The sequence below is a fragment of the Camelus dromedarius genome, chromosome 16 (assembly GCF_036321535.1).
Source record: "Camelus dromedarius isolate mCamDro1 chromosome 16, mCamDro1.pat, whole genome shotgun sequence".
Classification (NCBI taxonomy): Eukaryota; Metazoa; Chordata; class Mammalia; order Artiodactyla; family Camelidae; genus Camelus; species Camelus dromedarius.
In genome coordinates this window covers 45,371,918-45,395,491 of record NC_087451.1, presented here as the reverse complement: position 1 = coordinate 45,395,491, position 23,574 = coordinate 45,371,918, and the positions used below count along the sequence as shown (strand labels likewise).

At 58.1% G+C, this 23,574-nt stretch overlaps 3 protein-coding genes across 9 annotated transcripts; all 3 read left to right on the top strand.

Annotated features, from left to right (window-relative positions):
- The first annotated feature begins 236 nt into the window (after window positions 1–236).
- On the top strand, window positions 237–9,529 carry DPH1 (diphthamide biosynthesis 1). Of its 4 annotated transcripts, none has more exons than XM_031468536.2 (13): window positions 237–321; window positions 2,090–2,242; window positions 2,366–2,429; window positions 4,019–4,140; window positions 4,556–4,713; window positions 4,839–4,960; window positions 6,500–6,568; window positions 6,976–7,132; window positions 7,265–7,365; window positions 7,893–7,971; window positions 8,243–8,383; window positions 8,554–8,661; window positions 9,391–9,529. In XM_031468536.2, exons 1-12 carry the CDS (start codon window positions 261–263, stop codon window positions 8,641–8,643), a joined length of 1,317 nt encoding a protein of 438 aa, XP_031324396.1. In that variant the 5' UTR covers window positions 237–260; the 3' UTR covers window positions 8,644–8,661; window positions 9,391–9,529. The 4 variants fall into 4 exon arrangements, with proteins under 4 accessions (XP_031324396.1, XP_031324395.1, XP_031324397.1 ...); XM_031468535.2 differs by lacking the exon at window positions 9,391–9,529 and adding an exon at window positions 8,882–9,014; XM_010978894.3 differs by lacking the exons at window positions 237–321; window positions 9,391–9,529 and adding exons at window positions 351–483; window positions 8,882–9,014.
- OVCA2 (OVCA2 serine hydrolase domain containing) lies at window positions 8,673–10,257 on the top strand. The gene is made up of 2 exons (XM_010978895.3): window positions 8,673–9,014; window positions 9,391–10,257. The coding sequence occupies exons 1-2, from the start codon at window positions 8,831–8,833 to the stop codon at window positions 9,888–9,890; spliced, it is 684 nt and encodes a 227-aa protein (XP_010977197.1). The 5' UTR covers window positions 8,673–8,830; the 3' UTR covers window positions 9,891–10,257.
- HIC1 (HIC ZBTB transcriptional repressor 1) lies at window positions 10,032–23,553 on the top strand. Of its 4 annotated transcripts, none has more exons than XM_064495824.1 (3): window positions 10,032–10,166; window positions 13,044–13,335; window positions 20,547–23,553. In XM_064495824.1, the coding sequence occupies exon 3, from the start codon at window positions 20,567–20,569 to the stop codon at window positions 22,709–22,711; it is 2,145 nt and encodes a 714-aa protein (XP_064351894.1). In that variant the 5' UTR covers window positions 10,032–10,166; window positions 13,044–13,335; window positions 20,547–20,566; the 3' UTR covers window positions 22,712–23,553. The 4 variants fall into 4 exon arrangements, with proteins under 4 accessions (XP_064351894.1, XP_064351892.1, XP_064351893.1 ...); XM_064495822.1 differs by lacking the exon at window positions 10,032–10,166 and adding an exon at window positions 10,389–11,695; XM_064495823.1 differs by lacking the exons at window positions 10,032–10,166; window positions 13,044–13,335 and adding an exon at window positions 18,909–19,092.
- The last annotated feature ends 21 nt before the right edge of the window (window positions 23,554–23,574 follow it).

The following is a 23,574-nucleotide window of genomic DNA, read 5'->3' as shown; positions in this document are numbered from 1 at the left end:
GGCTGCGAGGAAGAAAGAGCGGATCGGGTCGCCGGTAGAATGCAACCCCGGTGGTAGAGGACCACTAAGGGCTCCCGCGAGTCCCGACCTCCCAGGCTGAGATGGGGGCCCACTCTAGCCCCGCCCCTATCTTTCTCCTTCACGGTCCCCGCCCCGCAAATCCCCGCCCCTCGCTGACCGATCGGCGATCGATCGCACTGTCTGTGCTCTCGGCGTTCTTCTAGCGCTGTCTTTTTGGTTACCACGTGGGAAGGCCGGTGATGGCGGCGCTGGCTGCGGCTGCGGCCGGGGAGCCCGGCGGCCAAAACGGCCCGGGCAGAGGTGGGTGCTACAATGCTGCGGCCTCCGGACCTCACACCTCGGGGTAGAGCCTCCAAGTCAGGGACAAGACCAGCCCCCTTTAACGGCGGCGGCGACTTTCTGTGCCTGACCCGGAAGGCCCCGCCGTCACTCGCTCCGGGCGTCCGTTACTGAAGCCCAGGGGTACGAGCCTTTCTTTTGCAGCCTTAGGTCACTATAGGTAACAGCCTCTCCTAGGAGCTTATAGTCCTCAAGCTAGAAACGCTGCCCCCCTGCACTGGTGGGCAGACAGACACATGAAGACTCCCGGATAAGACGAATCCGACGGGGAGGGAAGGAGCTAGGTGCGCTGCGTCGGGCATTCCACAAGTAGGGCCCTCAGGGAATGCTTCACGGAAGAGGCACAAGGTTTCATTCACCAGACACTTGCTGAATGCCAGGACTGTGCTAGGTTCAGGGACTAGACCTCAGCCCTGCCCTCAGGGATTTCGCAGTCTACTTATTTTAATTGATTTAAGATTACTGATTTAAACAGAAGGTTACAGCCAAATGATAAAGGAGGAGGCGCCTACTGGCCCTTGGGACCTATTGAGCTGCTAGTCACACCCCAACCACAAAGGACTTGGGCCTGTCAAAGGAGTTTCTGTGAGGTGCCGGCCAGAGACACTGGCTGGTGTTCCGAGGCCTTTGAAACAACTGAGCAAAAAGCATAGCAGTGGTAACATTCAAATCTGAACTTAGGGTCCCAGCCTGCCATTTTAGTTGTCCACTGCACCATCACCACCACCACCATGACCTATTCCCCACCTCTGCAACCCCATACACACACACAAGCTAAAGTGCCGGGTCTGGCAGGATACCTAGCAGAAGTTCTGGTACAGAGTACAGGCTCAGTAAATATTCGCTGAATAAATTCATTTCTCACCTTGTCACATTTCCAAACGGTCTGGTGCCCAAACATAACTAGAGGTTGGGCTAAGCTGAATTGTGAGGAGTAGGATGCAGATTAAGGGCTGCAGCCTGGCTAAAGGGCTACATTGTTTTCTTCTTTAATCAGAGGGTTGCAATTATTTGTGTACCTGTGTTTGTCCCCATTAGTCCTTATCTGTTTGCCCATAGTCCTGACTAGAGTGTTTTCTTTCCATCCTTCCTGGCAGGGTAGAGTGATGGGACTAGGGAACTTAAGTCAGTTAAATGTATGGTGTTTTACCTTTTCATTTACCTTTTAAATGAAAAGAGGGAGGAGTGCAGGAATTAACCAGTCTAGACAGAATCAGTGGGACTCGAATAAGGAAGGCAGCCTATTAAGTTAATATTTATAACTGTTTGCTTATAGATCTCGTATCTAGGATCTCAGAACTTCAAGGCATTCTCAATGGCTGGTGGAGGAGGGACATTTTTCTAGACTAGGTGGGCTGGCCAGGCTCTTGGGTTTTCCCCAGGATTGTTCTTTATCAAGGAGCAGTTGTCTGGACTTTTTTGTCTTTTCCCCTCAGTTCAGTCCCGTGGTGTCAGCTCTGTTCTCTTGAGGCAGGGTGTGAGCCACACTCCATTCATGGGCACAAATCTTAGATTCCCAGTAATCTCATTACATGGAAATTAATTATAGAGATTTCTTCCTGTCTTTATGGGTTGTATTTCCAGCTTCAGGGTGACCTCGGGGAAGAAGGCTGGATCAACCCCCTTGGTCTCTGGGATGTGAGCCTTAAACTTGGGTGATGTTAACAGCCCAGTCAGGTCTGGTTGTTGTTTAGGCCAGGCACCAACTCAGACCTTGCATTCATCCTAGGTCGAGTCCTTCGGGGCCGTTTGGCCAATCAGATCCCCCCTGAGATCCTGAACAACCCCCAGCTGCAGGCAGCCATCCAAGTCCTGCCTTCCAACTATAACTTTGAGATTCCCAAGACCATCTGGAGGATCCAAAAGGCCCAGGCCAAGAAGGGTGAGCCCTCAAGCTTTGAGCTGGGGTTGGGGGTGGAGAGGTTGCCTGGCCCAGCCAGGGACAGTGTCCCCATCCAGCCTCTTTCCCAGCCCTCTGCTCTCATATCTCTGCTCTGTTTTGCAGTGGCCTTACAAATGCCTGAAGGCCTCCTCCTCTTTGCCTGCACCATTGTGGATATCTTGGAAAGGTGAGGCTTGGGGCACCGAGGAAGCTGGGCCAAGACCTTCCCCATGTCCATTACAGCTCTGCCTGTTGGCATCCTTTTTTCCTTCTGGACCTCTGCCTTACATGTCCCTTCCCACAACCATACACACACCAAGGGAGAAACACAAAACTAAACCCCTAGCATGCTATGATCCTTCCTTGTCTCTCTAAATCTCCCCTCCCATGAAAAATTGGGAGGGAGGAATGAGTCAATTCCAGTATCTTCAAAGCTGGGCCCAGAGCAGGTGGCGGGGCCTGAGGAAGAAGCTGAGTCCTTAGAGTTGACCCTGGAATGGACTGGGTGGTCAGCGTGGGATCTGGCAAGGGAGAAACTTTTCCGTGGCACATTTGGAGTAGTAGGGCAAGGAGGGGCTTGGCTGAGGGAGGAGCACATAGGAGATGGTATTCAGTTCCTCTGCCTCCCTTGTGTAAGTTTCTTCTATACAATGAGCCATCCTTGGGAGGGTGGGTGAGTGCTCAGCCATCTGGAACCAGTACAGGAACAGGGAGGGCGAATGAAGAAAGGGGAGGTCATCTAGTGATGGGAACCTCCCACTTCCCTGCTGCTGCCCTACCCCCACCCTGCTCCTCATCCCGCTGCCACAGACTCACTTCCCTGCTCCCACCCTCTTGCCCCTTGAGGATGCTCTCTGGGGCTCGGGCCAATTTGCATACATTTTAATCTATAAAAAATTAAGTGCTCTGGCTGACTCAGATGCCTGGGCTGCATGCTAAGGAGCTGAATAATCTGCTTCTGTGAACAGCCTGATTTGGGGAAGGGGAGGGACTGGCAGCAGCTCAGTTTTCCCCACCACCCCCCAGGAGAGGAGTGGGGAGACCCCCATCACTGGGCTATACTCCATGTCCCAGGGGTGGGTCTCAGGAAAGAGCTGGTCCTCTGGCCCCATTCCTGTTGTGAGTTCAGGGGGTGTGGGGTCTTCCCCACCCACCCCCATCCCTCTGATTCAGGCCTGGCAGCAGATCCCATGGCAATGTGCTGGCCAGAACCCACTCTTCCTGACGCATGAGGCGTGTGGGTGGTGCCATGTGCTGTGGGGGAGCTGTTCATGGGTACCTCCATCCTGGGCACAGAGGGCCCTGACTAAGGGTGGGGAGGTAGCAGGGGGTCTGGACGACAGGGAGGTTGTGTGTATCCACACATGTGTGCCCACACACATCTCGGCACCAGGGCACGGGAGTGGGTATCTCTGCCTGTGTGTGCGTGCTCATTGCTCTAGGGGGATGAGTCAGGGCATCAGTGGTCTGCCTTTGACCCTGTGTATGGCAGGCTGAGGGTTGGGGGTCCCTGTTGCTGTCTGAACCTCGGCAGAAGAATCAGGGCGCTACAGAGACCATCCTCATACCGCTACAGTTCCAGGAGCCACTGCCAGGCCTGGGGGAGGTGGCAGCTGTACCCCTCCTACTCTTTGTTGGCAGAAATGGCAGCTGCCAACCCAAGGGATTGGGAGAAGTAGGGAGAGAGGAACTGGGCCCTGAGATCCCTCCACAGAGTTAGGTCTCTCTGCCACCTCACTCCTTGTGTCTCTGTCCCATTGTTCCCCACCCCAACAGGTTCACAGAGGCCGAAGTGATGGTGATGGGTGACGTGACCTATGGCGCTTGCTGTGTGGATGACTTTACTGCGAGGGCCCTGGGAGCTGACTTCCTGGTGCACTATGGCCACAGCTGCCTGGGTACAGAGGGCCTGACCCTGGCAGGGCTGGCAGGGAGGCAGGACTGCATGCTGCTCTCCATCACACTGCCTTGTCCTGCTTGCAGGCATGAGGTCCCTCCTGGTTTATGGGATGGCCTTGGCCTTCCTGCTCCGCAGATGGATCTTTCCTTTGGATTTGGTTGCCTTGGAAACCATGCTACTGTCCCAGATGCAGGTGTTTGAAAGGCTGTTGGTGGTAGAGCAGGCTGGGCCCTTGGCTGAGTGACAGAGATGGAGCTTCTAAGGGACCTGTGACCCCCCTCGCCCCCAAGGTCTCCCTCTACCCCTAGGCCAAAGCCATTGGTCCTGGCTGCTCAGAGACCTTGGCCCTGGCTGGGCCCTCTGCCCCTCCTGCCTTCCAAAACAAAGTCTCCTGAACTCTTCCCACCTCCCAGTTCCCATGGACACCTTGGCCCAAGACTTCCGGGTGCTGTACGTCTTTGTGGACATCCGTATAGACACTAGCCACCTACTGGACTCTATCCGCCTCACCTTTCCCCCAGCGACTGCCCTTGCCCTCGTCAGCACCATTCAGTTTGTATCCACTTTGCAGGTAAGTGGGCAGACAGTACCAGTCTCCAGGCTCTTCCTGGATCCCCATGTCAGTTACTCCAGGCTGGTCCTCTTGCCCTGGCTCTCCCTCGCCATCCACTTTCTTCCCTTCCCTCATCCCTACAGGCAGCTGCCCAAGAGCTGAAAGCTGAGTATCGTGTGAGTGTTCCACAGTGCAAGCCCCTGTCCCCTGGGGAGATTCTGGGCTGCACGTCCCCTCGCCTACCCAAAGAAGTCGAGGCTGTTGTGTAAGTGAAAAATGGGGGGGCCAGTCATAGAGACATAGGAAATGTACCCTAGGAAGGCGCTGCGGTTCATCATCTAGGAAAGGAAACTGAATCTAAAGCTCCTTAGGCATTTGCTCAAGGTCACCCTGCAAGATGGGGACCAAATAGGGTTTCAGGGTTCTGTCTCACTCTCCAGAGCTCTGTCCAACGTCCAGAAGGCTATGCCCAGGGTAGGGCAGGAATTAGGGCCTGATAGGGGGATGAAGGTGGGCTAGAAATGGTGGGAATGTAATTGGAGAAGATGAATGGGCACGCCCAGGCTGCAGCCCCATTAATTTAGCATCCGGACAGCTAACAAGCAGGAGCAGCATGTCTCCTGCTGCCTAATTATTTTAGGTAATGGAAATGCTTAATGTTGTGTGAATGCAGCCAGCCTCGGAGCCGACAGCTCCCCCAGCTGAGACTGGGGAGGGGAGCCCCATTCCCAGCTAATGGCAGGGAAGGAGGGGCACTCCCCTTACTCAGCCCCATCCCTGGGGCTGCAGACGCTGGTTCCAGAGGCCTTGCTGCATCCACATAGGATACCCCTGCCCCTAGACAGGCCCACATCAGGGCCTTCCCCGCCCAGACTGGCGGCCCTGCTCCCGAAGGGGCATTCCCCCTGTGCCTGCATAACTCTGAGCTCATAGATTTCTACCCTTGGGTGCTTCAAAGTATATGTTGGAGGGAGGAACACCCTGTGTGTTGGCCAGTCATCAAAATTTGGTGTGGAGAGAAGGAGCTGCCATGCAGATTGTCTTCCATGCTTGGCCTCTCTTTGGTCTGGGAAGGTACTGTTAGGGATGGCATCTCCCAGGGCATGCTTGGTACAGCCTGGTGGTTGAGCCTAAAGTCAAGTCCCAGATATACCGCTGAATAGCTGTGTGACTTCAGGCAAGTTTCTTAACATCCCTGAACCTTACTTGTATCTTTTATGAAATGAGGATACTATAGGTAGCTTGGAGGATTTGATAAGACTTGAGCGAAGTCATACATGTTAGGTGTTTAGCTCAGGCCTGGTACATAGAGGGCAAGCCCAGTAAACAGTGGCTATCATTACAACTCACTAATTGGACCGAAGGACTAGTTTGGGCAGAGAGTAGCCAGTGCATACCCTGAAAGCTCATTTACAGCATAGATGACAGCCTGAACACTACTCCCCATGTCTGTATTGAGCTAGGTGAGGGAGAATCTGTCCCCCCACTTCTGAGTTAGGCTCTCTAGAGCCTTACCATGGCCTTGGCTGTCCCATTACTCTTCTCCAGAAGGTCAGGGTGGGGAGGGGCGCAGTTAGATTCTGCTTTAAATAACTAGAGGGGCCCTCAACGGTCATCCAGTTCAAACTCCTTATTTTACACATGAGAAAAACCAGGACCTTGGGCAGTGAAATGATGACTCATCCCAGTTCACATACACAGTCAGCAGCACAACCAGCCAAGAACTCGATCCTCTGGACCTCCAAGCCAGTGCCTGCTTCTTCTGGTGCCCCACCCCATACTGCGCCCTTTCTACCCCCTGCAGATATCTTGGAGATGGCCGCTTCCATCTGGAGTCTGTCATGATTGCCAACCCCAGTGTCCCTGCTTACCGGTATGGGCTGAGCTGGGCTGATCACCTGGGGAAGGGGTGGGATTCCCGGCCACCGTGGCCCTCAAATGGCTGAAAATTCCTCATCCCCTGGCCACTTAACAGCCCCCAGCCCTATGGATCTGATGCACATGGGTTCTGAATCTGGGTATCAGACAAAGTGCTGCTGGTGCACAGCACCTGCCCATCCCCTGGATTCACACCGAGATCTAAGAACTCTCTCCCAGTCTTGCCTGTTCCAGCTGTGGGACTGATCTTCCCAGTGACAGTCTGCTCTTGCCTCTGTTCCTAATTACCTGCATGGAGCCTAAAGTTTCAGGAGACCAAGGGGCTGAGTTTGGGAGTTATGTATACAGCACAAGTTCTGTGAGTGGCTGTGACTGTGACCCTGACAGCTTCTTCTTTTCTAGATATGACCCATACAGCAAAGTCCTGTCCAGAGAGCACTATGATCACCAGCGCATGCAGGCCAACCGCCAAGAAGCCATAGCCACTGCCCGCTCAGCTAAATCCTGGGGCCTTATCCTGGGCACTTTGGGCCGCCAGGGCAGTCCCAAAATATTGGAGGTCAGAGGGCTCGGAATGGCCTCTGGAGTAGGGGACTAACTGGAAACCCAGCTGGGAAAATCAGTAGGCTAAGGGATTTAGCCTTGGGTGGTTGATCATGAGGACCCCAGCTCTGCCTCCCTCTCTCAACAGCACCTGGAATCTCGGCTCCAAGCCTTGGGACTTCCCTTCATGAGGCTGCTGCTCTCTGAGATCTTCCCCAGCAAGCTTAGCCTTTTTCCCGAGGTGGATGTGTACGTTTCCTCACATTACCTATCTAGCTATGACTCTGGCTAAAGAATCTTAGAATCTGGGTCCTGCCCAGCACCTATTGAAGGCTAGAGTCAATGGGAATTGCTTCCATGGTCATGAAATTTTAATGTTTATAGAGCACTCGCCCAGCAGGAGCTGCCTTTGGCTGTGGGCCATACCTACTTCATCTGGCTTGGGGGTTCACAGGCAATGGCAGCATCATAGTCGTTCTGCGTAACATGAGTTTGAGAGATGGTTGCCACCTGCACTGTACCAGGCACTAAATTTGATTCTGGGGGTACTATCACAAATGAGCTGGCCAGGCTCTGGCTTCAGGAATCTCATAGTGGAGGAAGCAGGAGAAAACAAGCAACACTGTGATGTTATTCTAAAGAGCATTAGTTGACAGTCTTTACTTTAGAATAGTAAGCACTCATTGGGTGTTTTGGAGACACAGTTATGCTCTTTACATGCTGCCCAGGAATGAGGAGGCCCCACCCCTTGGATCTGACCTGACTTCCCTTCCCAGGTGGGTGCAGGTGGCTTGTCCACGCCTCTCCATTGACTGGGGCACAGCCTTTCCCAAGCCGCTGCTCACACCCTATGAGGTAACATCACGTTTTGAAAATCTCTGAGAGAGAGTGGCCTTTGCACCTGATTCTGTCAAGGGAGGGATCTGTCGGGTGGGTAGGCAGCACTTGGTTGAGCCATGTCCTAGTTGTGTGGCCTTGGGCAAGTCCTTTCACCTCTCTGAGCCTCACATTTCCTCTCTGTGCTGTGGGGATAATAGGACCTTAGTAGGCCATTATGAGAATCGAATTAAATAATCCTGCGTAGAAAAATGTCGGCAGATGTTACTCTCCAGTTTTCCGCCCCTAGGCGGCGGTGGCCCTGAGGGACATTTCCTGGCAGCAGCCCTATCCCATGGACTTCTACGCCGGCAGCTCCTTGGGGCCATGGACGGTGAACCATGGGCGGGACCGGCCGCTCCAAGCCCCGGGCCGGCGGGTGCTGGGGAAGGTAGGAAGGGATCCTAAGCAAAGCAAAGAGGCCTGGGCGTGGCTTGGCACTGGCCGCCTCCCTGGCGACGCGAGCCGAGGCCGCCGCCTTGCGGCCGCTACGGGAAATGCACGGCAGCAGGGTGGGGGACATCGTAGAAGCGGGACCGTGACCAAAGTCTGCGACCTCAGGTGCAGGAGGGGCCCAGGCATCCATCTCCAGCCGCGGTTTGCGAGGCTTGCAGATGCATAGAAGAGGAGGTGGCGCCGCTCGCTCCCTGAGACGTTCGTGGGTCCCAGGTATCTGGCCCAGTTCTAGCCATGCTGCCCCCCCTCTCCACGTTGTCATGGCAACGCCACTTGCTTTGAGGCCCACCCCAGGGTGGTGCCGGCATTGGGTCCCGCCCCTCGGTTCAACTTCCGCTTGGGGAAAGATCGCTTCCGGTTCCTTGGGCGGGTTCCCTGCATCATGGCCGCGCAGCAGCCTCTGCGAATTTTGTGCCTGGCGGGCTTCCGGCAGAGCGAGCGGGGCTTCCGCGAGAAGACTGGAGCGCTGCGGAAAGCCCTGCGGGGCCGCGCCGAACTCGTGTGCCTCAGCGGACCGCACTTGGTCGCAAACGCAGCGGGCGTGGAGGGCGCGGGGCCAGACTCCGGTGAGACGAGCCGTGCCCGGAAATGCACTCAGTTTTCTCTGTCTTGCCTTGTCTCCTCAACACCCGCCAGCACACTGCTACCCTGACCCCCCTCAGCCCTGCCACACTCCCACTTTGTTGTATCCAGGCCCTCCATCTCCCTCATCCCAGCCCCTCGCTCAGACGCCATCCTGGTCCTCTCAGACTTCCACCTTGATCTGTTTTCCCCTGTCTCTTCTCCAGATCAGTCTGTTCCCCACCTCTTTCCCCCCAGACTTCTTATCTCCCATCAGCCGCCTCTCTTTCCCTCTCATTCCCAAAGCTTCCCTCACTCCCTTTCTCATTTATTTCCCCCAGATTCCCCTTACCCTGTGTTCTCTCCCCCTTATCGCTGTAGGGTCCTGCCCTCCGAAGGAGCAGCCTCGAGGCTGGTGGTTTTCCGAACAGGAGGCAGACGTTTTCTCCGCACTGGAAGAGCCCACGGTGTGCAGAGGTCTGGAGGAAGCCCTGGGAACAGTGGCAAAGGCACTGAAGAAGCTAGGGCCTTTTGATGGGATCCTTGGTTTCAGCCAGGGGGCTGCGCTAGCAGCTCTTGTGTGTGCCTTTGGTCAAGCCGGAGATGCCCGCTTCCCTTTGCCCCGGTTTATCATCCTGGTATCTGGTTTCTGTCCCCGGGGCCTTGGCCTCAAGGAACCCATCCTGCAGAGCCCCTTGTCACTGCCTTCACTCCATGTTTTTGGGGCAACTGACCGTGTCATCCCCCCTCAGGAGAGTATGCAACTGTGTAGCCGATTTACTGGTGCCATCACCCTCACCCACTCTGGTGGCCACTTCATTCCAGCAGCTGCGCCCCAGCGCCAGGCCTACCTCAAGTTCTTGGACCAGTTTGCAGAGTGAAAGATCAACAAATGCCTTTGCCTCTACATCCCCTCCCCACCCCCTAGTGGGGACACATGAAGTTGGTGCTGTCTCTGTAATCCCTGCCCTCCTGGCTTCTTTCCCCTACCTGGGACCTCCACTGCTGTAACTGCTCCTCACCATCACCAATGCAGAGACAAATACCAATACTTAAGACTCAAGTTATATGAGCCCAACTCTGCAATCAAGAAAAAGGGGATTAGGCCACCTTAATGGACTTTGACCTTGGCATCTGATAATTCAGACATGACAAAGGTTAGTAGAGCCACGGATGAGTGGAGGGTGACACAGGAAAAGCAGGGACTGTTGCCACTGTGACTGCCACACAATAAAGTGGTGACTTGGATTTTGAGCATCTTTTTTCCTGATACACACAGGAAAACCCATTTTATAAAGGAAATACGGATTCCTGGCCATCCATGCAGTCTTCAGGGCAGCACCAGGCAGGGAGGTGTTTCCAGTTGTGAACCCCCAGGACAAGCTCATGCATGTGTGCACAGAGACACAGTGTTTTAAGTCCCAAGCTGAAGGAAAGGAGGCCTCAGTGGCTGAATCAGGGAAGAATTTATATCTGAGAAGTTTGGGAAAGAGATCACCTGGCAAGGCTCAGCCTGGGCCACAATGATTTTAGGCTTCCTCCATCCTGATCCCTAAAAGTTGTGTGTCGGCCCTGTCAAAAACCCTGGCTTCTTAGGTTCTCTGCTTTCACATCTGTCTTAGCTCCTCTGAACTATATGAGCTTGAAGGTGCTAGACCTTGGAGATCAAAGATGGCACAGAAGTAACCTTTTCCGAAGCTTGACCCCATTTGCAGAGTTTCTGAGACTGATGCCTCTCTCTAGTGATCACTACAGGTCTAAGCAGTGCATCTGGTTTGAAAGTGCTGTTAGTTGTTCGTAGGCACTCTTAAAAACTTCCCACTTTACCCATTTCCCCCACTTGCAGTGTCCTTATGCCCAACTGCCCTGCTGTCCAATTCAATCCTGCCTTTGCAGACTTACCAGCTTGTTCTTTCCTGGAATATCACAACAGGCCCTAATCTGGCCCTCAAGCATGGCTGCCATCCCCCCACTTCACCCTCCCCCAAAAGGTTTAATAATTGAGCAGGAATTGGGGTTAGGGGATGCAGTGCAAATACACTGGCCCATCCTAATTCAACCAGACTGATAGCCTTAAATCACCTGAAATTCTGAGTTCTTTACTACATATAGCAGCTACCCAAGACTTAAAAAAAATAAAAAACATCTGGAGTTATCCACCTAGACAGACCCAGTTTACTGAGTTTGGGACCTTTACAGTAGAAAGTAGGGTGGGGAGAAAGTTCTCCCTTGCTACTGTCTGCTTCTGCCTTGCTCTTGGTGTTTTAAAGGAATCCCTTCCTTGGCAAAAGGAGGAGCATCTGAAATGAATTACTCCTACAAACCTGTTGGATTTGGCCCATAGAATTTAAGAAAAAAATCGGGTTAAATGATATTTAAAATTTTAGAAATTTCACACAAAAATTTGGAGTTCTGGCTTCTCTGAAAATAAGCAGTTCAGAATGGAATACAGTGGATCTGCAGTTAAGGGCTCATGACAATCACAGGCTGCCCCTCTTTATCAAGGCCGCAAGAGGTGAAAATGACATGACTTGCATACATACCACAGTTGCTGCTACTTGGGATTACTGGAAGGAATAAAGGAGAAAGGGAAAGATATGTGGGGAATGAATTTGAAGGCAGTGTTTAAAGTTAGAAGGATGAAGTCGAAAACCAGAGCAGTATCCAGTGGAGCAGAAGCGAAGAGGTAAGAATTCCCCCAAGAATCAAAATGATCTAGAAGGAAACATCATGTGGTCCACTGGTTGCCAGTGAGATAGGTCACTTCCCATCGTGCCTTCCAGGAACAATGGGGAAATTTAGGGGGTTATCCCCCCCACCCCTCATACACACAGATTCCATGGACCATTTACATCAGGTTCATGTTAAAACTTGGATCCCTGGAGCAAACTCTAGACTTACTGAGTCAATCACTGGGACTCAGGAATCTGCATTTTGACAAACGATCCCTGGTCATTCCCATGCAATAAATACTTGAAAACCACTGTTCTAAGAGGGTAGAGTGTAAATCTCTGGTTAAAAAAAAAAAAAATTTTTTTTTTTTGAAAAAAGCCTCGCATGTGATTCTCATGCACTCCACTAGGAGGAGGAATAAACTCCAGTTAAGAATCCTTGATCTGGGCGGGGATGGTATAGCTCACTGATACGTGCTTAGCACGTAGGAAGTCCTGGGTATAATCCCCAGTACCTCCATTAAAAAATAAATCTAATTACCTAATAAGTAAGCCTGATTACTCCCTCTCCCTAAAAAACATTGGTATAACATTTTCAACCTAAGGAAAATGAGGTCCAGAGGACAGAAAGAAATACCATTTACTGAGTGCTAACTATGCCAGACATTGTGCTAAGCAGCTGCCTAGTTACCCAGTTTAGTCTCACAACTTCATGAGGTAGATATTAACCTAATTTTACAACTGAGGAAACAGGCACAGAGAGGCTAAGTAACTTACCTGAATTACCTGGATTCAGTTCCGGAAACTCAGATTCTTGACCTTTACTAGTCATTATTTTCTCTGATGCTTCCTAGAAGATGAGCAGAGAAGCCACCACTCACTACTGTTGGACTATATGTCCTGTCTGGGCCTCACCTTTCTAATCCATAAAATAGGTTGGGGTGGGGTGCCCTGAGTGATTCCCAAGATACTAAAAAATTCTAACATTGTTCAGTCATTTCTTTGTTTTTTCCCCTGACCACCTTCTTGACATTGGTTCAAACTGCAAAAGACTTTGTCTCTTCTTTTCAAAATGCCTCTACCATTTCTCTTTTCTATCTCTCACTTCACCTTAGTTCCTAAAGCTTTTGGGAGAGAGAGTCCCTTAGCAAAGAACCCTCAACAGCCTCAGTCCTAGAGCTGCTGCTCAGAGAGATGTGCCGCACTCCCCTGTTCATTCTGAGTGCCCAGACCTGGGATCTCCCCAACACCACCACCTCCTTACAAGGACATAGTAGCCTGGAAGAATACTTAAGATCAAAATAGCATTCTGCAGTTTTCAAAGGTTTTTACTTACACAATCCTATTTGATCCTCACAACAGGCCTGCCAAGAAGGATTACCATCTCATTGTATAGAAGACTCAGAAAAAACATGGTGCCTTAACAACCAGTTGATGATGAAGCCAGGTTGGACCTCCTGCTTTCCAGTGCACTGCTCCCACCTGCCACACTACAGTCTCCCCACAGATGTCCACTCGATTCCAGAATCAAGTGCATTTTAATCTAAGACCTCAGCATCCTTGGGTGGAAGACAGTATGTGGACGTTGATGTAGCTGTGAAACCAGCAATCAGTGGTCTTACAAGTAGTTTAGAAAAGGAGGGGGTATGGAGAGGTAAGGAAAAATTAGATTAATGGGTGGAGGGGGTGGGTTGCATTAACCATTCCCAGCACTGTTCCTAGGGAAATCCTGCCCCCAGTATCCAGCAGTCAGCCCCTGCTATGGGTGATGGTGGGGGTGGCAGGTGACATACAGAATGTTTTTGAAGTCACTGATTACACTTCACTGGTACAACAGGACTTCAGCTCCTCTGATACTTACTCCCCCTCTTTAGGGCTAATTTGAGACACTGTCTCAAGTTGGAATCCAGCATCTAGAGACAGACTGAGGTGAGGATGCTGGTATGTTCAGACAGCGCTTTAGGGACAGGTTAACTTTATGAGCCCACTGGCTTCCTGAGGGTTGGGGGTTCTTATCCTTCAAGACAGAGGAAGAAAGAGAGGGGAGAGGCGTGAGGGGAGGATGTGACTCTATCCGGAAGTGGGTTCAAGTGTTACCCTCTGCCTGCTCAGCTAGGGGGTCCTGGAAGGATGAGGTCATGGCATATTTCGGAAAACTTTGCTCAGTCTACCCCTTTCAGTCTCCAGGAGGCAAACATTTTTCCAGGTCCCAGCAGCCTTCCTCCCACCGAGGAGATAAGAACCCAAATCCCAGAACTATCCCTTCTCTCGCCATCCCCTGGCTGCGATACCTCGGCTAGGAGGACAGGACGGTCACTGAGGCGGACGGTAGACATACTCCGCAGACCGTGCTTTCTTCTCTGCCTCGGTGGACGCGCCGCTGTTAGACCCAGGAGTGGCCCGCCTCCCTGCGCCGCACCTCCCACCACCCCAGCAGACGCATGGGCTGTTGAATCACCGCCTCCTCTTCCTCCTGCTCCGCGTCTCCCCCATCCCCGGCTGGCAGTGCGCGGAGTGGCGCGGCGCGTGGGCGTGCTGCGGGGCGACCATGGCTGTAGACTGTTACCTCCGGTTCCCACAGTAACAATCGAAAGCCACGGTTGCCCTGGAGACGCGGGGGCGGGGCGAGCGCTGCTGACGGCACCGTGGCAGCTCCAGTCAGGCTGACGTCAGGACCGCGGGGGGTGGGGTGGCGGCGTGGGCGGTGGGCGGGGGTTGGTGCGCGCCGCAGGGACCGAGCGCTTGACCCCTGGGGCCGTGCGATATGCATGTGGGCCAGCTGCCCCTCAGCAGCCCCTGGGGACCAGGGACCAAGGACGGGACGTCCCGAAGGCGGCGCCAGCGGTGGATCAGCACCGCGGACAGCGGCGGCGCGGGCAGCAAGCGTGGGGCTGTGGGACCCTAGAGGACAGAAGGGCGGGGGGCGCGGTCCTGGGGCGGGGCCAGGCGTCGGTGGCCGTGACTGGAGACTGTTACTGAGGGCGGCCCGGGCAGTAAGCAGTCTAGAGCCAAGGTGCCGGCGCGCTGCCCGGGCAGGGTGGCTCCGTCACCCGCAGCTGGGGGCGCTGCTGCTCTTCCTCCCCCGCGTCTCCAGCCCTTCTTGGCCTGAGCGCTCGCGGACAGGCACGCGGCTCCTGACGTCAAAACCCTGTGACGTCAAAGATGTCCCTGCAGAGAGGCATTTCCGGTGGCGGGGTTGGGGGGAGGCCGATGGGGGTGGGGCGGGGCAGTCCGGCCGAAGCCCCGCCCCCGGCTGGTCCTGAGAGGACAGCTCCTCGTGCAGAGGCGGGAATTCGGGGGCGCAGAGGGACCAGACCGACGGGACGGGGAGGGGGCGCCCCAGCTGAATGAGGGGAGGGGGTCCCAGAGAGCCGGAGTGGCGGGCAGGTGGGCTTCTGTTCCTCGCCAGCGCCCCAGCTCAGCCGGCGGAGGGCAGCGAGGCTGAGTCACCGAGCTGCGGGGAGGGGGAGGAGGGGGCGGGTCTCCCGAGGCGCCACCACCTTCGTCCCACTTTCTTGGGAGGATGGCGCAGGAGCCCCAGAAAAAGCCGTGGGGACTCTGAGGTCCGTCCTCTGTTCGATCCTCCTCCGAAGTGGCTGCGTCTCCATCCGGGCGCGGGCAGGTGCTGCGTGGGGTTCTGTGTACGCCTCCGGCCCTGGCTCCAGCAGCTGCGAGGGGACCCTCGTCCCGCCCCCTCATCCCCAACCCCACCCTGTAGGGGCCCTCCAACCTGCCGCCTGCCGGTCTCCTTGCTCTCCAGTCTGTGTCTGTGCATCGGTTCATCTGTCGTTCGGTCAGTCCGGCTTACCTGTCGGGCTGTATTGCGCCCGCGCCCGCTCGCCTCCTGCAGCCGGGCTGGCGCGGCGGCTTTTATAGGCGCGCGTAGTACTCGTGCAGCGGCTCATTCATGCGGCCGCGGCTCCTACACACTGACGCGCTGCCGACGTCAGCAGGGAATTTAGGAAACGGGAAGAGGGGCTATTTATAGTGGCGAGGCAGGGGGGCGGGGACCGAGGCGACGGGGAGCTGGGAGGGGGAGGAGGGGCACGGAAGCAGCAACGGGGAGGGAGCCCGCGCACCCAGTCTCCAAGGGGTTAACTTTCCGGAACTGCAGGATGGGGGGCCCGCGGGAGGACAGTGCAGGGAGGAGGGATCAGGTTCATTACATGTTTATTCACTCTGGAACATCTAGGGGCGCAACTCCACCCCCTGCCCGGCCTTCCAAGATCCTCACCCGGTAGCCCCCACTCCCATTCCTCAGTCCTTGGACCCAATGGCCCTATGACTTTACAAGATGCCCAGTGGCGGCATTATATCCTGCAAGGCCACTGTGGTGTCTTCACCCTGAGGGTGGGCAGGAGAGGAAGTTGGACCCCTCGGTGGGGCCTAGGACAGCATCTAGAGCTGTGGTGTCGAGGAGATGAGGAAAGAGGAGTGGGGGATCCTGGAAGGCTTTGTAGGAGGAGGCTGGGCCTGGAAGGAAAGACCCAGTGGGGGTCCAGGTACCAGTCGGGAGATGGAAACTCCAAGGAAGGCAGATAAGTTGAAGAGGGTGGCTTGGACTCCCCAGAAATGAGCAAAGGGTGTCCTCTGTGGGGGAGCTGGGGGAAAGGAGGCAGAAGAAGGGAGAGAGGGAGAGAAAGCTTCAGCAAGTGGAGAGGAGGCTAGGTCCAGAGTGTCAGTTTCAGAGCCTGGCACCGAGCAAATGCGTTTAGTACCCATTTGTAGAATGATGGACATGAGAGCTCATATGAGGGTGACAGTGAGCGAGGGAGACCAATCAACTTGGCAGAGAGGAGTCTCCAGGGGCTGGCAGGGCAGAGACCACTTCCTGGAGGAGTTAGAGTTCCTGGAGGTCAGAATTGGCAGGAAGAGCCCATGCCATATGGGGCAAAGTTATCTGGGACAGCAGCAGGGAAATGAATGATCCTGGCCCAGCCTAGCTCCATCAGTTGAAGGTTCTAAATGCAGGAGAGCAGTGTGTTTAGAGGGAGGAGCTGCATTAGGGTGGGGAGAGGGCAGTGCCATGCCAAGGCAGGTGGAACTAGGGAGGAAGGGAAAAGTCAAAGATTGAAGAAGAATGAAGTCCACAGGAGGGCAGCTAGGCTGAGGGCAGATCTGTGAGGCCATCCCATACAGATGTAAGGACAGCTTGAGGGTAGTAGCTGGGGCAGTGAGTTAACTTGGGGAGTGGCAGTCTGGGGAGAGTGTTGAGAAAAACAGTGGGCATAGGAGACCCTGTGGTAGGTCTACAGTGAACAGACTCCACTGCACAAAACAGGGCTGATTGGATCCTTGTGGGATCTGACCCCACCAAGAGAATAAAAAATTACAGCAGAAATGGGGTCAAAGAGGTCCTGCATACCCTTTGGGATCTGGTCTCCTAGCGTTCCCCCTCTTTTTTTTTTTGCCTCCAGCTTTCTCCAGGAATGCCTTCCTCCCTGGGGGGAAGAACTCTTATTCATCCATCAAAGCCCCAATCTAAGAGCACTTCTCAGGAGCCTTCCCCTCTCCCCCTAGCATTCCGTACACTTTTCCACCTCAGCGCAGAGTACATCCCTCGGCCAAGATGTCGAGGTCTATCGCCCCTGGAGGCCAGCAGCTCCGGAGCCCAAACATTTTCATTATTGGGATCTCATTGCTTCCTTAGTGAGGACCCCGGGGCGGATGGAGGGAGACGGAGGAGATGACTGAGATAAGATAGACCCAGAACACGGAGTGGAAACAGGGCGAGGGCGGACTTAGGACGCAGTGAGAGTCAGAAAGACCCTGGGGACCGGGAGCCACCTACTGGCCCCTACGCCGTGAAGTCGCCTGTGGAGGAAAAAGAGCCTCTGGGGGGCGCCCGAGACCTTGGTGTCTGTAAGGGATCGTGAGTGGCCGCGCTGCCGGCCCCTCAATCAGTGACTCAGCCACTACCTTTGGTGGGGGTGTGGGGGCGGCGAGCGCGGCCCCCACCGCCCGGCGGCCCTGCTTGGTTGCTAAGCTCTCCAAGGCCTCGCAGAGACGCGAACTGGGCGAACCTCATCGGTTACTATGGTAACTGCGCCCCAGCCTCTCGTGCGCGGCGGCTGAGGGACGCGCAGCCAATCAGAAGCTGCAGGCGTTCTCGGGGACCCACTCCCACCCCCTACGTGTGGGCGGGGGTCAGGAGGTGCCGGGAGGAGGCGGAGCGTGGGCCGCGGAGACCCACTCAGCCACAGAGGCGCTGGCTACAGGCCCGCTGTGGTGACGGGGCCTTGCGGAGACACTTCCGGAGTAGCTGTGCGAGCACCCATGCGCTAGTGCGGGGGTCCCCTCCCTTCTAGAAGGGACGTCACCTGCAAGAACTGGACCATCAAGTGGGGTGCAGGACCTTGCAGGGGGGATTCTAGGCTACAGGCCCTCCTGTCACGTTTCTCTCGCGTCCATGGGTTGGGGACTAGGTCGTCCAAGCGGCTCCCTCAAAACGGCTCACATAGGGAATCTGGGGGCCTGAGTCGCTTTTTTACGGGACTCCTATGGAGCGCTGTCCAGCCATTCCCAGTCGTATATCCTGGGGTCTTTCCGGAGACCTTCTAGTTAAGCGCAGGCTGTTTGGGTACCAGTTCTTCCCCGGGTTCACGGAGGGCCCTACATGGCACCTTCCTGAAAATGTCAGAAAGCCGGGTCTTGGACTCCGGAGGGGGGCAGGTGTGTGTGTTTGTACAAACACGAGCGCCTGCAGGTGTTGATACCTGGAGAAGGTCTCGGTGCTAATAGGTTTATTCTGTGCATACCTAATCCATGTGGCTGAGTGAGGGTGGGTGTGTTGTGGGGTGGGTACAAATGGACAGTGCCATCCAGGAATATCTAAGGAAGAGAGTCCCCTAAGATCTTGTCTGTCTTCTCCCTTAGGATTTCTGTAACCCCTCACCCCCACGCCCCCGCAATCTACTGTCACCAGAGTCCCCTGCTTGGGGGCACGACTTCTCTGAATTGGGCAATGTGAGAATTTAGAAATATGTACATGGGAACTTTCAGCTCAAAACCCATGGGTTTGTGGGGCTCACAGGTCTGAGGCTGGGGCCTCCAGGTGGTCAAGTCTGGGAGGCTGAACCTGCTAATGGGCTCCCTCCTTCCCGGTCCAGCTCTGTATCTGCGAACCTCTAGCCCAGGTGCGCGCGCTGGAGGAAGGTCGCGGCTCTGCCGCGCAAAGTCCCGCACGGCCGCGAGGTGGCGCCGTAGTTGCAGCAGCGCCCGCCGGCCCGGGCCGCTCCAGATAAGAGTGTGCGGAAAGCGCGGCGGGGCTGAGACGCGACCAGGACGCGGGGAGGACGGACCAGCAGGACAGACCGACCGGGGGCCCGGCGGGCGGAGGGCAGCGCAGCGCAGCCACGTCCCCCCTGGATCCGCCGGCAGCCGGGCCCGGGGCTTCAGACATGCCCCCCAGGTGGGTCCTCGGGCTGGGGACCGGGAGGGACACGGGACCGGGACAGCCCCGTCCTCGCGCGCTGGCCGCCTCGGGCGCATCCTCCGACGCGGGCGCCCTAACGCGGCTGGCATTCGGGGCTCTGGGTGTCGCCCCTAGAGAACTCAGGACCGCCGGGCTGCTGCTCTGCGCCGGGTTCACGGCGGGGTCAGCGGCCCGGAGCCGGCTCTGCCCGCACATGGGCTGGAGAGGCGAGGGGAAGGGAAGGGGAGCAGGCGGGCGGGGCTGGCAGGGGCGCTGCCCTGGCACAGCGCGGCGCCTGGCAGCGGGGCGGGTGGGGCGCCGGCTAGGAGCTGCCACCGCCGCGGGGAGGGAAGCCAGGCCAGGCTGCGGCCGCAGGTAACGGGCCGCGAGGCCCTGCGGTCCAGGCGGGGAACAGGGTCGAGCGGGCGAGCGGATGGCCAGGAAGCTCAGGGCTCAGTTCAGGCCCGGCGGCGCCTGGCTGCTGAAATTGGGGGCCGAGAGGAAAAGCTGGGAGCTGAGGGACTGGGGCTGGCGCGCTCCTCCCGGCCTGTCTGAAGTTGGAAAACTTTTCCCCAAGTTTGGGGCGGCGGAGTTCCAGTGGATAAAGGGCCGAGGGGAGCTGGGGAGGGAGGCGCCGGGCCCGCGAATGCAGAGCGGAGGCCGAGGCCGGGGCCGGGACGCGGGTGGGGCGCAGGCCAGGGTCAGGGCCGCAGCCGGCTGTGCGCTGTGCCCGCCCGGGGCGCTGCCCCCTCCCTCCCCTGGGAGCTGCGTGGCTCCCCCCTCCCCCCCACCTGCTTCCTGCCTCAGCCTCCTGCCCCGATATAACGCCCTCCCCGCGCCGGGCCGGCCTTCGTGCTTTGCCCGCCACGGCAGCCGCTGCCTCCGCTCCCCGCGCCACAGCCGCCGCCCGGGCCCCAACTGAGGGCCTGACAGCCCCCGGCCAGGGCGGCGCCGCGGCGGGCACCGCACTCCGGTCCTCCGTACTGCTTCCCCCAACTGGGGCAACTTCTCCCAAGGCGGGAGGCGCTTTTTCACTCGGCTCCCTTATATCCCACTTGGGCAAACTTCTCGGCCCTGAATGACTTTTCCTGAAGCGGACATTTTCCTCAAATCGGGTAACTGTTTCCGAAAGGGTCGCTTCGCCCAAACAGTTTTCTCCTTGGAAGCCCCCGGAACCCAGGCTGTGTGCCCAGCGGCATCCAGGCCTGGGGGTGCAGGCCAGCCTGGCCTCCTCTCCACCAGCCAGTCTGCTGCTCCTTTTTCTGGTCCGGGCTGGCTGACCCAAGCTCCCACTGTCGGAGGCCACGGATCCTCCGCCAGTGCCCAGGCCACGGTGCTCGATGCCCCTACCCAGCGGAGGGGAAGGGGAAGTGGAGGGGAGAAGCACCGGGCTGGGTGCAGGCAGCGAGGGCTTGGTGCGGCTCTGACCCGGCCGGTGTGTGTCCCCGCAGGAGACTGTGCTGGGCAGACGATGCTGGACACGATGGAGGCGCCCGGCCACTCGAGGCAGCTGCTGCTGCAGCTCAACAACCAGCGCACCAAAGGCTTCTTGTGCGACGTGATCATCGTGGTGCAGAACGCCCTCTTCCGCGCGCACAAGAACGTGCTGGCGGCCAGCAGCGCCTACCTCAAGTCCCTGGTGGTGCATGACAATCTGCTCAACCTGGACCATGACATGGTGAGCCCGGCCGTGTTCCGCCTGGTGCTGGACTTCATCTACACCGGCCGCCTGGCCGATGGCCCAGAGGCGGCGGCGGCGGCGGCCGTGGCCCCGGGGGCCGAGCCGAGCTTGGGCGCCGTGCTGGCTGCCGCCAGCTACCTGCAGATCCCTGACCTCGTGGCGCTGTGCAAGAAACGCCTCAAGCGCCACGGCAAGTACTGCCACCTGCGGGGCGGCGGCGGCGGCGGCGGCGGCTATGCACCCTACGGGAGGCCGGGCCGGGGCCTGCGGGCTGCCACGCCGGTCATCCAGGCCTGCTACTCGTCCCCGGCCGGACCTCCGCCGCCGCCCACCACCGAGCCGCCGTCGGGTCCTGAGGCCGCAGTGAACACGCACTGCGCGGAGCTCTACGCCTCGGGCCCTGGGCCGGCCGCCGCGCTCTGCGCCCCGGAGCGCCGCTGTTCCCCGCTCTGCGGCCTGGACCTGTCCAAGAAAAGTCCGCCGGGCTCCGCGCCCCCTGAGCGGCCGCCGGGCGAGCGCGAAATGCCCCCGCGCCCAGACAGCCCTCCCAGCGCCGGCCCCGCAGCCTACAAGGAGCCACCGCTCGCCTTGCCGCCGCTGCCGCCGCTGCCCTTCCAGAAGCTGGAGGAGGCCGGACCGCCTCCGGACCCATTCCGAGGCGGCGGCGGCAGCCCGGGACCCGAGCCCCCCGGCCGCCCCGACGGGCCAAGCCTCCTCTACCGCTGGATGAAGCACGAGCCGGGCCTGGGCAGCTACGGCGACGAGCTAGGCCGCGAGCGCGGCTCCCCCAGTGAGCGCTGCGAGGAGCGCGGCGGGGACACGGCCGCCTCGCCCGGGGGGCCCCCGCTCGGCTTGGCGCCGCCGCCGCGCTATCCGGGCAGCCTGGACGGGCCTGGCGCGGGCGGCGACGGCGACGACTACAAGAGCAGCAGCGAGGAGACAGGCAGCAGCGAGGACCCCAGCCCTCCCGGCGGCCACCTCGAGGGCTACCCATGCCCGCACCTGGCCTACGGCGAACCCGAGAGCTTCGGCGACAACCTGTACGTGTGCATCCCGTGCGGCAAGGGCTTCCCCAGCTCGGAGCAGCTGAACGCGCACGTGGAGGCGCACGTGGAGGAGGAAGAGGCGCTGTACGGCAGGGCCGAGGCGGCTGAGGTGGCTGCGGGGGCCGCCGGCCTCGGGCCCCCTTTTGGAGGCGGTGGGGACAAGGTCTCTGGGGCTCCGGGGGGCCTGGGCGAGCTGCTGCGGCCATACCGCTGCGCGTCGTGCGACAAGAGCTACAAGGACCCGGCCACACTGAGGCAGCACGAGAAGACGCACTGGCTGACTCGGCCCTATCCGTGCACCATCTGCGGGAAGAAGTTCACGCAGCGCGGGACCATGACGCGCCACATGCGCAGCCACCTGGGCCTCAAGCCCTTCGCGTGTGACGCCTGCGGCATGCGCTTCACACGCCAGTACCGCCTCACGGAGCACATGCGCATCCACTCGGGCGAGAAGCCCTACGAGTGCCAGGTGTGCGGCGGCAAGTTCGCTCAGCAACGCAACCTCATCAGCCACATGAAGATGCACGCTGTGGGGGGCGCGGCCGGTGCGGCCGGGGCGCTGGCGGGCCTGGGGGGTCTCCCTGGCGTCCCCGGCCCCGACGGCAAGGGCAAGCTCGATTTCCCCGAGGGCGTCTTTGCTGTGGCGCGCCTCACGGCTGAACAGCTGAGCCTGAAGCAGCAGGACAAGGCGGCCGCGGCCGAGCTGCTGGCCCAGACCACGCACTTTCTGCACGACCCCAAGGTGGCGCTCGAGAGCCTCTACCCGTTGGCCAAGTTCACTGCGGAGCTGGGCCTCAGCCCCGACAAGGCGGCGGAGGTGCTGAGCCAGGGAGCGCACCTGGCCGCCGGCCCCGATGGCCGGACCATCGACCGTTTCTCCCCCACTTAGAGCACCTCTTGCGGGCCCGCCTCGTCGCCGCCCCCAGGGAGTGGCGGCGGCCACCAGCAGACAGGCACAACGCGCCCGCGCCGGGACCACTGTAGTAGCAGCGGCAGCGTCGCCGCGGGGCCGGCGGCCCCTCCTCTCTGCGGCCTCACCTGGCCTCACTGCTTTGTGCCTTAGCCCGGGGGTGGGGGTGGGGGGAAAACCCCGGGACGGGGGTGGGATAGGGGAAGGGAGATTTATATTTTTGATATCAGCTTTGACCAAAGGAGACCCCCGGCCCTTCTCCGCCTCTTCCTGTGGTTCGTTGGCCCCCTTCCCTCGGCTCCGTGCTGCTCTTGGGGGGAGGGGTGTCACTGTTGGGGCGCTCCCAGCCCTACCTCCGGCCCTTGCGACCACACCCATTCTCACTGTGAATCGCCCCGCTGGGGTCGGAGCGTCGGGCAGGGTTGGGGAGCGGGGAGGGGACTGAGCCGGCCGGAGGGCTCCCCGCCCCCGCCCCCGCCCGCCCCGGGACTGATAATGTGAAGTTCCTCATTTTGCACAAGTGGCACTAGCCCCAGGGCCAACCCTTCCCTCCCTCTGGAGTCAGAGGGCTGAGACAGCCCTGGTCTACCCGGTCTCCCACTCCCGCGGTGGTCCCACCTCCCTTCCCTGGGGCCCCAGACCATATTTATTGCATGCGCCCCGGGCGGCCCCCCATCCCGAGCCCAGGCTGGGCTGGGCTGGAACGTGGTCTCTTTAGCTCCCTCCTCGTTTGTATATTTCCTACCTTGTACACAGGCTCTTCCAGAGCCGCTTCCATTTTCTATATTCGAACCAAACAGCAATAAAGCAGTAACCAAGGACCCTGGACCCAGCGGCTCTCT

What these genes read in the sequence shown, in the direction of transcription:
- DPH1 (XM_031468536.2), top strand. Translation starts at nt 261, where the DNA reads ATGGCGGCGCTGGCTGCGGCTGCGGCCGGGGAGCCCGGCGGCCAAAAC. An exon ending in CCAAAACGGCCCGGGCAGAG is followed by an intron (nt 322 to 2,089) that starts GTGGGTGCTACA and finishes CATTCATCCTAG; the next exon opens with GTCGAGTCCTTCGGGGCCGT. An exon ending in GCAGTCCCAAAATATTGGAG is followed by an intron (nt 7,133 to 7,264) that starts GTCAGAGGGCTC and finishes CTCTCTCAACAG; the next exon opens with CACCTGGAATCTCGGCTCCA.
- HIC1 (XM_031468546.2), top strand. Translation starts at nt 20,174, where the DNA reads ATGACTTTTCCTGAAGCGGACATTTTCCTCAAATCGG. An exon ending in GGACATTTTCCTCAAATCGG is followed by an intron (nt 20,211 to 20,546) that starts GTAACTGTTTCC and finishes GTGTCCCCGCAG; the next exon opens with GAGACTGTGCTGGGCAGACG.
- OVCA2 (XM_010978895.3), top strand. Translation starts at nt 8,831, where the DNA reads ATGGCCGCGCAGCAGCCTCTGCGAATTTTGTGCCTGGCGGGCTTCCGG. An exon ending in GGGCGCGGGGCCAGACTCCG is followed by an intron (nt 9,015 to 9,390) that starts GTGAGACGAGCC and finishes TTATCGCTGTAG; the next exon opens with GGTCCTGCCCTCCGAAGGAG.